Source organism: Parasteatoda tepidariorum, chromosome 4, assembly GCF_982258835.1.
Source record: "Parasteatoda tepidariorum strain Cologne lab strain chromosome 4, Ptep-v5.0, whole genome shotgun sequence".
Classification (NCBI taxonomy): Eukaryota; Metazoa; Arthropoda; class Arachnida; order Araneae; family Theridiidae; genus Parasteatoda; species Parasteatoda tepidariorum.
Genome location: NC_141758.1, coordinates 8,497,418 through 8,512,823, shown reverse-complemented (window position 1 = coordinate 8,512,823; position 15,406 = coordinate 8,497,418). Strand labels below are relative to the sequence as shown.

Below are 15,406 nucleotides of genomic sequence, written 5' to 3'. Positions count from 1 at the left end.
ACTGTATGAAAATGATATTATTATTACAAATTGTACGAAAGTTAATAATATGAATCCGAAATTTAAAATTAATCCGTGTTATATCGCGCATTCGATTATACTTTTCGGATATTTAATGGTACATTGTAAAAAAAAATTGGTGTATAGTTGCCACTATTTTCGTTGTTGTCTAAAAAGAAATTTTTAACTAAATTGAATAATTTTTTTAACTAAAGTAGCTAACAATTTTTACAGTACATGTAGTCACATTTTTAAATTTTTTTTTTCATTGTTACAGTTTTATTTATTTATCTATTCATTCTTTGTTTGCTAGTTTACTGACATAAGTTTTAGCCTCATAAGAATCAATTTAAAGGCTTTACTTGTAAAAAATTTGTTTAAGAAAACAAGCACATTTTTAGAAATACGAGGGTTGATTTTTAAGTAAGAGCCGTTTTGTTGTGAACTCTAACAGGTGACGCGTGAGTCGCGTCCAGCATTCCTTGGGAACAACTCTGTTCAGTTGCACGTGTGTAGGGAAACTGTAAGGTCAGTTCTATGTCATTGAAATGTTCTAAGTTAAGAAACCGCCAGCCAAGCACGATATACAATAAGTGATGCCTTTTTAGTCGTCAAAAAACCTGTCTGCTGCATACATTCACTGGCAGATTTGTGAAGTAGCAAAATTCCCTGCCATGCTTACAAGGAATTTTGCTACTCTATGACAATGACTCTCTCTGCAGCTCAGATCCCAGTTTTATTGGACTCGTTTGGTAGGGAAGTTTTGGACCTCCCTTTCCTACAGACCAAACCTTGCGCTGAGTGATTTTCATCTTTTCCAATATTTCAAACATCATTTTGGCGGCAATCACTACAACGGTAACGAATACGTGAAAACGGCCGTGACCACTTGGTTAACGGAGCAGGAGGCAAGTTTGTATTCTAAATTGAGTCGAAAGGCGTGATAAGTGTTTGAACAAACTTGGTAACTATGCTGAAAAAAAAGAGAAGCGTAATTAGGATATGAAAATTAATTTGGCCCTTTACTTAAAAAAAAACAACAACCCTCGTATATACGTGCTAATTTTTTAAAATAATTGTTATTTCGTCATTCATATGATCTTTCGCACGATAATTACAGTTCTGTTCATAAAAATGTACTTAATTTATCTTAACACCAAAAATGACAGCAACTATGAACAAAAATTTGTATCCGAGTAATATATTTTTTATGCACAGTATAAAATTTATTGTACGAATCTTCTATACATTAGTTGTACACCTTTTACATCAACCCAATGAATAAGATTAAATGTACTTATCCGCAATTGATGCTTAATAGCATATAGTGCATACAATTGGATTTTTTCTGTAAATTTAAATGATGAATGTAGGGCAGGTTTAATGATTTGGCGACTTGTAATATTAAGTTTTAAACAAAAATATTAGTTATATTTTTGTACTCCTTTTCAGTCTCGAGATAGAATAAGATAGAATGAATCTCGCAGATAGAATAAAAGTGATAATTTTTTTTGTATAAAAGATTATTTTTCTCAGGATCTATTGCCTTCATATCCAATTTTTACTTTTTCTTTATGAAAGTCAACATTTTTATACTTGGTTATGTTTTAAAAATCGATTTCTTTATCGCTTAAACGTATTTATAGTCAATTTTCGACAGAAATGTCATACTATAAATTTTTTGTATTAAAATAACTAACACGATTCAGGAAAAATAGAGGATTTTAAACTATAGGAAGGTTCCTTGAAAATCGATTCAATAGTTTCTTATAAATTTGGACATTTTAAGTGGTGGAAGGTAACACGATTAGAATGTTTTTAAATATTTGTTCATTATCATTTGAAATTCAAGGAGATACGCTGGAATCTTGTATCAGTTATTTCAATTCCCCGTTAACACAGATTCTTACAATGTTCATGGAATTGCAATGGAATAAGTTAGAAGAAGCCAGACAGTTTGGTTGTAGAAGAAGATTCTCCTCTCAAGAAATTCCTATTGATATGCTAATCATTGAATCGCGATAAAATAAATGGCGGGAGTCCGACATTGACCTTAGAATTGCAATCGAATGAATCTTCATTTCGACCTGCATTTCCACTTCGAAGGAGTAAGATTTCTTTTGCGGATTCTTTGATGCACTGATGATCACGTGTCATGAAATGAGTCAAAAAGAAGTCACTTTTCTTTCAGATTTCCCTTCGCGGTGTTCTTGTTAAATTGCTGATCACGGAATTTCAATAGCAAAATTTATTCAAGGAATTCTTATTAATCTGCTAATCATTGAACCACGATGGAATGAATAGCGGGAGTCTAACATTGACCATAGAATTGCAATTGAATGAATACCCATTTCGTCCTTCCATTTACTCTAGTATGGAATAAGATTTTTTCGAGGATTTCTTGATGTGATCCGTGTGTAAAGAAATGATTAAAAAGGAAGTCTCTTCTCTTTAAAATAAGATTTTCTTTTCACGGCAATGAACTGTCGAGCGCGGAATTTCAAGATTCATTAAAAAAAAAAATCCGAAACTGATCTTGGAATAGCAATAAATAAGAAGTCAGAAGAAATCCGAAACTTCTTCTATAGAATACGATTCTCTCTTCGTGGAATTCTTGTTGTGACACTGAGTGGTCATGGCCGTGTTAAGGTCTGGAAGGTGCACAACAGTCTTCCTCTCGGCCACTGAATACCGTAAGCGCATGCGATGCACAGATTCTCTCATCATATCTCTCACCTGCAACAACAATATATTTCATTTACTACACATGATATTCACTTTTATCGTATTCAGAAAAAAATTTTTAATATGTGTGAAAAAACAATGTTAGATCTGCAAATGAATGCTGTTCGGAACTGACGTGTTCCCAATGGTAAATATATATTTTTTTTTGTTACAAATTCTGTTCCGAAACATAATGTGACTTTTTAATTTACTTTCGTGTCTGCGAAGGTGAAATAATAATTCACACAAATTTTCAATGAATTGAAGCACCCAGAAAATCATTCTAGGGCGGGGGGTTTAAAATTAATTATCTTAGTTTTATTTTTCACGAATTTTGAACACTGTATTATTTTAAATATTGCAATAAATAAAGTCTTTAAACTAATAGTTATTTTTCATCAATAAAATTTTTTATTACGCAATCAAAAAATTTATTATTTATCGACATAGTTAAAATACAAAATATATAGATTGGGTAAAAATAGGTTATTAATAGTTTGGTCAGAAGGGCGTTTGATTTACTTTTTTCTAAAGATTGAACCCCTTAAAGGTAATTTTACTTTATGCATTATTCGCAAGAAATTAAGAAAGGCTTAATTTCGAGACATTAAGCAAACTGAAAAATTTTTGCTCACACATATAAGATTCGCTTATCCAAAGATAATTCCATGCAAAAAATAGTTTTTAATTCTTTTTTTATCATTTTATTTAATAATTATTTAATAATCGTCGATCCTGTGCCTGTTCAATTACACCAAAGAAGTCATCCTCCTTTTCTCTACATTTGAAAATAGTTTCTTTCCCTCCCTTAAAAAGATATTCAAAAAAAGTGTGTCGAACTGTTTTAATTATATGTTCTGTTTAAAGATCATTTACTCAATGAGAAAGAAAACTTTCGTTCTCAAATAAAAATTTACTTTAAGGTCATATTTTTTTTTAGTACAGATAAATTTCAGATAATCGAATGAATGATACCTTGCTTGCGTTTTCTAGGGGGAGGGGTTTAACCCTGAAAAATCTCTCTCTTCTGGGTGAGAGACCACTGAACTGAAGTGCTGATCTGAAATGACCGTTTCTGATGGCAATTCCTTCATGATTGATCATTTCACACCCTGAATAATCGTCATAATAATGCCTAAAGTACTATCGTCAATGTATATGGTGAACTCTTACGAGCAAGCTAGCGCATTCAAATTTTAACTGAGACTCACCATTGAATGACGATGCAATTGTTCCCTATATAGGTTGAGCAGAATTTATTGTCATTTTAATTCAAATTGGAATTTTGACCACTTTTTTGGCATACACAAACTAACGGAAAAAAATGAAAAGAAGAAATACAAAATGAAATAAATATTTTAAAAATAAAATTTTTTTCAATAGATAAAAGAGGAAAATTTATTTTATATTTAGCAGATATGAAATGAAAAACGTAAAGATCATAACTTTTGAATTTTATTACCACTGAATATTTCCCTCACGCATTGGATGTTGATAATTACATTCAGCTCATCATCAAAAAAAAAAAAAAAAAAAAAAAAAAAAAATCAAAAATGATGACGCACGCGCTCAGATAGTCACTAACAAGGGAAACTAGGGAAGTGTGACTCGCCAATTTTGAAATAAACTAGTGGGATGTATGCCTTATGAGGAATAATTTTAGGGGGCAACATTCGTTTCGGCCCATAATAGATAAAAAATAGATGAAAAGATAAACAGATAAAAAATAACTCAATATATAGAAAAATCGATATTTTATAACTTCAATGCAGACTATTAGTTATTGTAATTATCTCATACTCCAATTAATTTTATGGTACTTTCGCGTACTATATAATGCATATTTATTGTCAAAATTGATTTCGAAAATTTTATATATCTGTAGTTTTTCAGAAGAACATATTAGGTTAATTTAAAAAAAAAATTGACATCAAATTTTTTTAACTTTTTCTCTTCAAAAAAGTTTCCAAATTAATTGGAGTATGTAATTGCAAATCAATTAATTAATAATTATTAATTAATTAATTTGCTAATTAATTTATTAATTAGCAAATTAATTAATTAACCAATTAATTACAAATTAATTGGAGTATGAGACAGTTACAATAACTAATAGTCTGCATTGAAGTAATAAAATACCGATTTTTCTATATATAGAATTATTTTTATCTCTCACGGGACCTTCTATGGGCCGAAACGAATGTTGCCCCCTAAAATTATTCTTCATAAGGCATACACCCCACTAGTTTATTTCAAAATTTGTGAGTCACACTTCCCTAGTTTCCCTTGTAAGTATCAATGTACAAATGGTACGTAAATATATATAAATAAAAAAATACTTTTTATCTATAAAACCTGTGCAAATTTTCAGCAGCTGAAGCCTATTGACTCGTGACATTCAACTTTGCATAAAAAACTGAATCGGAAATTATATCTCACGTGCCCAGATAGTCACTGCATATCAACGTACAAAGTGTAATTAAATAAATATCAAAAGTAATACTTTTTATACATAACATAGGACTATTGCAAATATTCAACTGCTCCAGACTATTGACTCGTGTTTAGTATCATTCAACTCAGTGAGAAACTTAACAAGATTTTTAAACGAAACACATTCATACATATCATTACTTTTCTTAACTTGATTTTTCAAATGATATTTCAAGCCATTTAGTGTTAACACTATTAAATGCACTAAATTAAATGTTAAACATAAAACAATAATTTATTAATATATGACGACACACTGACACAACAAACAATTACACAACACAACAAACGCTTACACAACAATTTAGTTCATTCAAATGCCATGCAAGAAATACAATCGGCACATATGATATTCATGCAAACAAATTAACAACTAAAAAAAGGCTATGGAAAGCAGTACTCAGCACAAAATATAAATCAAATTTGTACTTTTATGATGTTAGAAAAATTTATATGTCTTAAATATCAGCCAGCATTTAATAGTAATTGAAGTATTAATAATTCTGAAGAAAATGCAAGATGTCTTAAATTAGACTGACGGTTCTTTCTGAAAAATTTCATACGCTGTTGAAATGAAAATAATAATTAAAAAAATTCTTGCAGTAAATTTGTGGGTGAGGCATACATTTTTTTTCACAGACTTCTTGATTTTAGTTTAATAATTTTTCAAAAAATGGCACCACAAATAGTAAGCATATGAACTAAAGAAAAATTATCCCCCCCCCCACAGTAAAAAGATAGGTACTTTGTTTTACTTCGCACTAGAACTGTACAATGGGCTATTGGCGACGGTCTAGGAAACTTCCCTGAGGATGATCGGAAGACATACCATCGCAATTTTGGATCCTCTGCAGAAGGGATGGCTCCCTTGCTTTTGTAGCCCCCGACCACCTGAGCACGAAGTGGGGCACGTTACGGTAGAACAGTTTAACGAGGACCGATACCGCGCACCCTCGGTACCTACGAAGGCTGATCAAAGTGATCACACATCCGCTTACTGACCGCAGTGAAGCTTGACTTTGGCTTTCTACTGGGATCTTTACGATCAGTCCACTGCGTTTAAAAAATACATAAAAAAATGTCCTTTAAATGAAAATATGGTTTCCTTTGCATGTGATTCGCTGCAAATAATGGATACGCAATTTTATTTTTCTTCGTTTGTCATGGACCCATTTCCAAAATTCCGCATTTTAGTGTGGCCATAACAGCAACTATTTACAAACAGAGAAATGACGTGAGAATGGTACCATTGCTAACCAGGTGATCTCCACGACTTTGGCAACATTTTTGCGACAAAAACTTTATTTATTTCCCACAGTTATGTATCTCTAAATGCATAAGGAAGCAAGATATCTGATAATTCACTAGAAACGTGGTGAATTTTCTCTAACAAAATTGTCACAGATAGTGTAACTATATGAGGAAGGTCTTCTCTCTCACTGGAGGTGGGTGTGGTTCAAGTAGGGTGGTGGGGCTGGACAAGTTTCTTCCAGTGGTCGATGAGAGAAGTATCAAAAGCTTTGAAATCATTTTTATCTCGTATTCGTTGCAGCAGTCAACCCTAGACTCAATGGCGGTAGGAGTTCTTTAGGTAGACAGGTACTTTTATTTACGTTGCACTAGAGCTTCACAATGGCTATTGGCGACGACCTGGGAAACATCCCTGAAGATAATCCTGAGAAAACATGCATACGTCACGTGACATTTTATAAGGAGGACACTTTCCCACACACGTCACAGATCGTAATTTTGACCTGAACCAGAGCACGATGAATCTCAAATCCAGTACATTAATCCCGAGGCATTGATTTGTAATGGGAACTTGGAGGACTTGGTGACCCCGAAAGATTTAGCGATCACCTTGACATTTTGTACACGGGGAGTTTTCGGCCTACGAGTATCAAATCTCTGAAGGGCCCAACGCCGTATCAGCCAGGCTATCCCGGCTTCAGGTAGAGAGACTACAATGTACCATTTCGGTTTTAATGTATGAATCAAGCGCCTATTTGTTTATACAGAATCATATAGTTTTACTAAAATTAGAAACAAAAATGTTCAGATTTGATAAGCATTCATGCTCAGTATGCATTTGAAAGTGAAATCTCCGATGATTTTTTTCTTACAAGCGCTATATCCCGATTGCAGTTGATGGAGGATATTTCAAAATAATTATAATGAGATTTGCTTTCATTAAGAAATTTCAAATAATTGTGTTGTGATTTTCCTATATTTTTTTATTATCTGCCATTTGTCAGAAAAATTTTCAACCTAAAACCAGAAACTCTAGGATAAAAAATTTATGTCCTGTCACTTTAATTTAGCGTATTTTTTTTCTTTCAAATTTAACGTCACATTTTTTTTAAAAATTTTAACTTAAACAATTTTTCTGTTTTAAATTTTTGAAAACCGACAGTCAAATTTAAGATATCCAGCACTATTTATAGTACAAATATTCTTCGTATAGTATGCTGCGTACCAACATGCATTACATGGAACATGCACGTACTGTTTCACATAAAGAAAAGGTCTCACAGCTCCACGTCTTCCACGGGGTGCAACGATTTTGCTCAAAGGTTCTGAACGAGTCGAACGTCGCCATTCCGAAGTTGAAGTCAGACTCCTCTGCAGACGTATTCTTTGGAGTGATCGTCGAATCAGGCCTTGAATCTTTTTGATTAAATTAAATTAATTAAAATTAAAATAAATTAATTTAAATTGTAATTTAAATTAAAATTAAATTAAATGAATTTATTTTAAATTAAAATATACTTAAACATTTAAATGATAAAACTAAATGAGTCACGTAATACAAAAGTTCCTTTTGAACTCCAAGTACAAATTTTAAAGGGAGGTAGGACACTCCATAAGGATTGAGAAATTGCACAGTAACCAGCAGCCGAAAATATCCTTTTAATGGACTGGCTGTGCGCGCACATTTGAGCTGACAGTCTTATTTATCCAATTTGAATTATATTTATGTTCTCTTATTAATGATTGTCAAAACTACATTTATATTGGCCCGAAAATAGCTGTTTTAATATTGTTTACTGATTAGATAGCCGAATTGGCGAGCTCTGCAAGTTAGACGCCAAATCAGCAAGCAACGATAAAATATCTTAATCTGGGTTTATTTTAATGCAGGTTTCGATAATATTTATTAGAAAACATAAAATTAGTTTAAAAATAAGATTCTGCCGATAAGTAAAAAAACTGGTTTAATTGCTTTTCAACAAACAGTCTATAACAGGAAAGCTTCTGAAGCAGTATAAATTATAGTGGAATTCTCAATCCTCATAGAGATTGCAATTCCTTTCGGGTTTAATGCAATTCTCTATCTTTATAGGTTGTAGACCTTCTCCGCTGTGGGTTATTGAAATAACCAAATCTTAAACCAAATTTATCATAAATCAATTATCCGAATTCGGGTGTCTCGAAATGGTGATTTTCCCATACCCCGCTCGGCCAGTGCATTTTCTTACACTGATTTCCTCGACTTTTATTCTGCAGTGTTTCTATAAGTCAGTTTCTTATAAATAAATATGTTTTATAAACATTAATAAGCAGTGATAGTAATGAGCAGCTTACTGCTTCTGAATTACAGATAGGTAGGAAATGTTTTTATTACCTGGTTTTAATTATTAGATTAAGTAGAATGCCAGTAGTTCCATACACTAAATTTTCTAATAAAAAATTATGAAAAACCTAAAAAATGCCCCCTTAAGAACTTTTATTTCTTATTTAACTGCTATAAAATTTGGTTTTTCCTTTTTCGTTATTTTTTTTAAATCATTCTTTAAAGTTTAAGTTTGGCGCAAAATAAACAGTTTAAAAAAATAATACAGAGTATGCTAATGTCTTTTTAAAAAAAAACATATTCGGGGCTTCAAGCAACAATAACAAATTTTGGAGTTTTAAACTAAGTGAAAATATCATAATTTATAAATGTTTCGAAATCGTGTTTTCTCACAGATTTCTGAAGAAATATTTATTCGATAAAACCCCCAAAAAATGGTTTTAAAATATGACTTTGATCGTACTCAATAATGTTAGAACCACGTTTTGTTTTCTTACCCAGGGCACCTATTTGGCTTAGAAAAATCTAATAGTGCAGACTAAACGGGAAAAAAACACCACAACCATTCAAATAAAATTGTGTTTGGATGGTCCATTGAAGAAAATATCCCTTTCAGCACGTCAATTTTCACTTGTGTAGTTGCACTCCTGCGGTCTGTAGAGCAGTCCGCAAGGTAAAATAGATTAAGTACGTAATGCCAATCTTTTAGTGTTGTTTATTACATAGGTTACTTTTTCTTCAAAATCTACAGTCAGAGATGAATTTTCAGTCAGAAAAAAAGAAGAAAAAAACTGATAGCGTCATTACATATTTTTAAGCCGAATGAGAACCCTGTCATAAGCTATAGACATTGTTCATTCAGTGCATTATGGCAAAGATTTAGAATAAAAGCAGTGATTAAAAATACATTTTTTGAAAATATAATCATATGTACTTACCTCACCATTTAAATAGCAGAATATTAAAGAAACAACAAAACCCTAAAATAAGAAAAGAAAATCAAACTTAGTCATCTAATCAGAAGACTTTTATTGTAGATTTTGAAACCGAAACATTAAAAAGGAAAATAATGCGAAACATTGGGCTCGCTCCAAATTCTTTCAACTATTGAAAAGCCAAACTATTGTTAACGGTTTACTTTTCGAACGATTCAGTTCATAGTTTTCACGTTACGTCGTTACTCGTTATTTATCCAATTTTTTTTTTAATAATTCTAGCAGAAAAACAAACTATAATGAAAGAAGTTTAAAACTGAAAAATTATAAAAAACAATTCGCGATTCTTTAAAAACTTAGGGAACATTCTTACTGAATCTGATTTCATCGCTCAGCTTAAAATGCACCAATCAAATTCTCAATTTCTAAATGTATATTTCATATAAATATTTATTTTGAAGAAAAAGTTACAAAAAAAATTATGTCGGTGTAGCTTACATTTTGTATTAAAACGAAAAGTTTGTTTTAAGAACATTTTAATTTAACACAAGATCGCTTGTTTTTAACAAAAGTTGAAAAAGTTAAAATTTTTTCTTAAAATTAAAACCGATTAAACGTTTTAACGGTAGAACCGTTTGTTCGCCAGCGTATCATCTGAACATCATGGCGCGAGCGCTTCAAAAAAACCATGTCATGGAACTGATCTATTCATTATGTTCTTCGAAAGTCATTTTCGTTTTCACGATACTATCTAGTTTAACTGATTTTATTCCGATTTTTATTTGTTTACAGATACTTAATAACTTTTGAACTAACGATTGGATCTTCACTTTTTAGGTATCAATTTGGAATGTTTCGAGGGGGCTGACCTCAAACATGCGAATTAAGAATTCTGAGAAATTGAATTTTATGCATACGACTTCTTTAAAATTCGATTTCTCAGGAATTGTTCAGACTTTAAAATGATGTAAAAAATTATGTACCTTAGAATTCTAAATTTTTTCGACTATCACGAAATTATCTTTAGGTAATTTAATTTTGTAATTGCGTTCAAAAATGTTTCAATTCGCTTAAAAAGTTTTCGAGGTATAGCGAGATACGCAAAAAGTAAAATTAGCATCAAAGGGAACAAACTTTGGATCTCTCTCCTGTATGGGGAACCTATTTCTCAGATATCTCATATATTTTGGGGGACAGAAATCGTCACATAAAATATCGTCTGGACTAATTAATTAGCATATTTGAGGTCACTTCCTCGAACTATTAGCATTGAGTCCTAGAACATGTAGTGTAGATCAAAAGTTATTCAGGGTGGTCCGTTTTCTTTTGACGCACTGTACAGGAGAAAGTTGTTATGGTAATGTTTGACCTCGAAGAATAGTCAAGTGATACTGAATTTAATTATTTTTTTTATTTTGAAGGGTTCGACTTCTAAAAACATAATTTGCTTTGTCTGATAGCATAAAGTCACCGGGAAGGGCAACAAATAATTAAAATTAAAAAAAAAGGAATGGAATTATTTCAGCTTAATTAATGAGCGATACACGTCTTTCAATTTTGTGCATGATTTCATAGGGCTGATCAATACCGATTTATTAATCATTTGAATTTTTTCCACTCCTTACGAAGAACGTTCATTTAACTGGTCAACGCTCAGCGTCATATATTTAGGACAGTTCCTTTTTTCAAAGACAGTCATTGTGGTGTGAAACTTTTTCCAGCATTTTCATTTATCTGGGTGAATTAAAAGATTCTCAGATACCACAATGATTTAGTTATTTCTGATTAGATCTAGAATTATAAGAAGCAAGTACCTTTTGATCATCAATTATGCCTTTCATTTTTCAAAAATCAATCACTGTAAATATCAAATCATGTTTTATCTTTATTTTCAATTTAATTCTACAATCAATATTTCTAGTGTTAAGTAAAAACGTCAATCTGTCATATTAAATTTTTTCATTGTTTTATCATTTCACAAGCAAACGGCTTGCTTTTTTTTTTATGGCTACCACAATGTATTCGAATGAACTTCAATGTATGTCATAATTAAATATGTGCTAGTTAAAATATAGGAATTTAATTAGTGAAATATGTATCAATTTATGTTAACATTTATTTACGTCAACTGACGTATATATATGTCAAATTATGTTTATATTTATATATGTCAACTTAGATTCGATGAATCAGATATTCAAATGTTATATTTACTCAAGCAAAGTGCTTGTTTTTCTATTAGCTACCACATTGACTGCTAAATTCAAAATGTTATTACTATAAATTTTCTGTAAATTTCTAGATGTATGGGATAGGGGCTGCTAAGAGGCCCAGGTGCCCAATTTTTGTAAATAAAAGTAAAAAGTAAGTACCTTTTGATCTGTCAAAGACTTTTTGATTGCCCTAACAGTAGAAAAACCAATGAATTTCGATAATATATTATACCACTTTTTCTATAATATATAAAACCACTTTTCGATAATATATAAAACCACTTTTTGTATCATTTCAGTATATAAATCCGGGACAAAACGGGTTAACTAGTCAAAAATAAATTTGTATATTGTTAATTAGTCAGCGCCTTAAAAAAAATTCTCTTTAAAACAGGAGAAGTAGTTTTGTATGGATTGTATGTAAATTTAAATGGGATGATCACGTTTCCAAAATTGTAGTCAAAGCAGCTATTATACTTCAAAATATCCTGTTTAGACTTAATTTGGAGTTGAAACTAAAAAGGTTTCTTTATATATAGGTTACTACGAATGATCGATCTGGGTGGTTGCTGACTTCCACCGGTGAATGCTGACAAGCACGCAGTCTCTTTGGTAAAAGTCCGAAATACGAGTATATACTAGGTCTAGTTAAGTGCCACTGCCCGGTATACACTTGCCCGGTATGCCCTCTATGAATGTTTTTTTAAGGTCATGTGTCCAGTATGTGTTTAACCGGTACTTTGAACACTGATGTTTCTCCTAATCTATCCTCAGCAGATATTAAAATATCGAATAAATATAATAATATTAATATTTAATATCAAATCGGATATTACAAATATTTCGGACATTCCTCAAAGCGACAATGTGGTTGTCGACATTCACTGGTAAAAGTCGACATTCTCTTGATTTTGGTCATTCATGGTAACACATCCACAATAATAATCCTATTGTAAGCATTGTCTGTGCATGGTGCAATATAGAACCTATTTTAAAAATCGGCATGATACCAAAATTAGATTCTACAAAAACTGACTAATGCCAGAGGGTTCATGTGCAACTTCACAGGGTTGCCAAAGGCGACTAAAATTGCAAAAAGACCTCATTCATAAAATTCAAATTGTAATTAAAAGAAATTAAAATTAGCAACTTATTATGGCATATTTCTTTTTAGTTGTTATGGAAATTGAATGCAAAGAATGTTTTTGCTACAAATATACATAATTTGTAATGTAAGCGGTAGTTCCGATTGAATAATTGAAAGAGATAATAAATAAACAAAAATGATTTGAGTTTCAACCACTTTTTACATTATAGTCGGCGGTGGCATTCTTCCATACATCGATATCCAGTAGAGTTAATTTGAACCTTCTTTCACAAAGCCCAGCTTATCGATATTTTCTAATTCGCTACGTCCCACAGTTACCAACTTAAGTATATCTGGAAGATACAAAATCAGGTCTGACAACAATTATGCTTTTTGCTAAATATTTCATAGAGTGGTAAACCTTTCAAAACTCTCAAAGTTTTTGGTAATTTTGCCAATATTTTAAAGGCCTCTCCACGAGAGATCGAGTTGCAAGTGGCGTGAACTTTTGAATCAATTGTATGTGATAGCGAAGAAAATGCTTACATCACGCTTAAGAGCTTTGTAATGTAACTTTATTCATTAATCTTATATTTGCAGGGATGGAAATAAATTAAGAAAAATTTTAATAAATTGGGAGCGAATTTTCACTTATATCACAATTTCAGGGTTTCCAACTACTACGCGTTTTACAAATTATTTTATCGAGACAATTAAAAACAATAGTTTAAGAAATATTTATAATTTTCCTTTCATACATTGAAAGCCTAACCAATAGAAAATTCGTTCGTTCGTTGTAGTGGAACTAGGCGTCAGAGGCCTTACGCGGCCCTTTTCCCATTCATCCTAAAATTAGACTAAGAAACATACATGACAAAAATTAAGTTTGGAGAGCAAAATGGAGTTCACGTGAGAGGAAAAAAATATTGCACTTTGCATTATTATTAGGTAATAACAAAATTACAAGTAATTAAAAAGCACATGAGAAAAGGTAAAAGTAAAGTACAATGAGAAGATAAACACTGATAAATATTTACTGTTTGGGAATACATACAAAAAGGGGGGGGGGGCGTGTTAAAGGAATGTGTGACGCTGTTAAAGTAGAGACCCAGCCGTCCTGGTAATTACCACTCGTTTCGGGTTGCTCTCTACACTTAAGTTACAGGGATTAGCTTACCCCTGATTAGACCCCGAGGCTAATAGAAAATTTGACGAGTGGTTTTTTTTAATAAACTTTCAAATCATATTTAAGTAGTGATTGAAAAAGTAACGTAAAATTAAATTTTTAAAGAAAGAATAATACATTAAAGCATAAACCATTAGAAATTTTTTTTTCAAAAATCGGAGAAAGTTGGCAGGCCTGCTACTTATTAAAATTTGAGTCTAGTGAAACTTGCTGCATAAGTATAATTACTTTTTAAGAGTGTCCATCATAGTAAAGTAGCATTTGATGTGATACTCTGAATTCATGATATGTAGTGATGGTAAAATCACTTAAAAAAAATACAACACTAAAAATAACTTAAATTACGTTAAAACTAAAAAAAAAAATTGTTTTTACGAAGCAGAGCAGGCTGGCTTCCTTATTTGTTTCTTCTTTCAAATGTCTCGTTTCTTTTACATTGAACAATTCTAAAAGAAAACTAGGATTTCAAGAGGGGATATAAGGGGGGCACTACAAATGATCTCTAACTTCGTATTGGGAAGAAAGAAAACCAATCGCATTGTTAAAATTTTAAACAATGGTGAAATATTTCTCATATCATTGAAAAATTCCGAAGTAGTGAGTCATATCAGAGATTCTATAACAAGACAATATTTTTACTTATAAGTAAACTTAAAAATGAGAATTTCTATTCGATTTAAAGTGCCTATATTTAATAAAATAGATTATAATGTCTTTTTTATTTTTACAATTGTACCACTTTTATTTTTAACTTTTAATTTATATTTTATTAATTTTAACAACTATAGAATTCTTTCTTTCTTTATTTATTTAAATAAACTGGGCACCTATCCCATTCATCATTAAATTACATACAGTAAGGTAAAATACATTGATTTGGCAAACATTGTGGTAGTCATAAAAATAATCAAGCCGTTTGCTTGTGAAATAATAAAACAATGAAAAAATTCAATATGACAAATTGACGTTTTTACGTAACACTAGAAATATTGATGGTAGACTTAAATTAAAAATAAAGATAAAACATGATTTGATGTGTACAATAATTGATTTTTGAAAAATAAAATACATAATTGATGAACAACTATTGAATTAAAAATATCCCCCAAAATTAATAAAGAGCAATTACATGATAAACGTGGTGGCTGTTCCGTTTCGAGCAAAAATTGGTCGAATAAGGATAAATCCCCTCAA

The 15,406-nt window shown here is 31.2% G+C and overlaps 1 protein-coding gene across 2 annotated transcripts in view; it reads right to left on the bottom strand.

The window, feature by feature from the left end:
* Window positions 1-2,114: 2,114 nt before the first annotated feature.
* The window catches only part of LOC122270104 (calcitonin gene-related peptide type 1 receptor-like), a 264,250-nt gene continuing 250,958 nt past the window's right edge, over window positions 2,115-15,406 (bottom strand). The window contains exons 13-15 of one of the 2 annotated variants that reach the window (XM_087160598.1): window positions 9,730-9,771; window positions 7,724-7,884; window positions 2,115-2,736 (exon numbers count right to left, since the gene is read on the bottom strand). In XM_087160598.1, coding sequence (XP_087016724.1) covers window positions 2,733-2,736; window positions 7,724-7,884; window positions 9,730-9,771 — 207 coding nt within the window. In that variant the 3' untranslated portion in view covers window positions 2,115-2,732. Of the gene's footprint in view, window positions 2,737-7,693; window positions 7,885-9,729; window positions 9,772-15,406 lie in introns of both variants that reach the window. The other variant, XM_087160597.1, reaches the window with a different exon arrangement.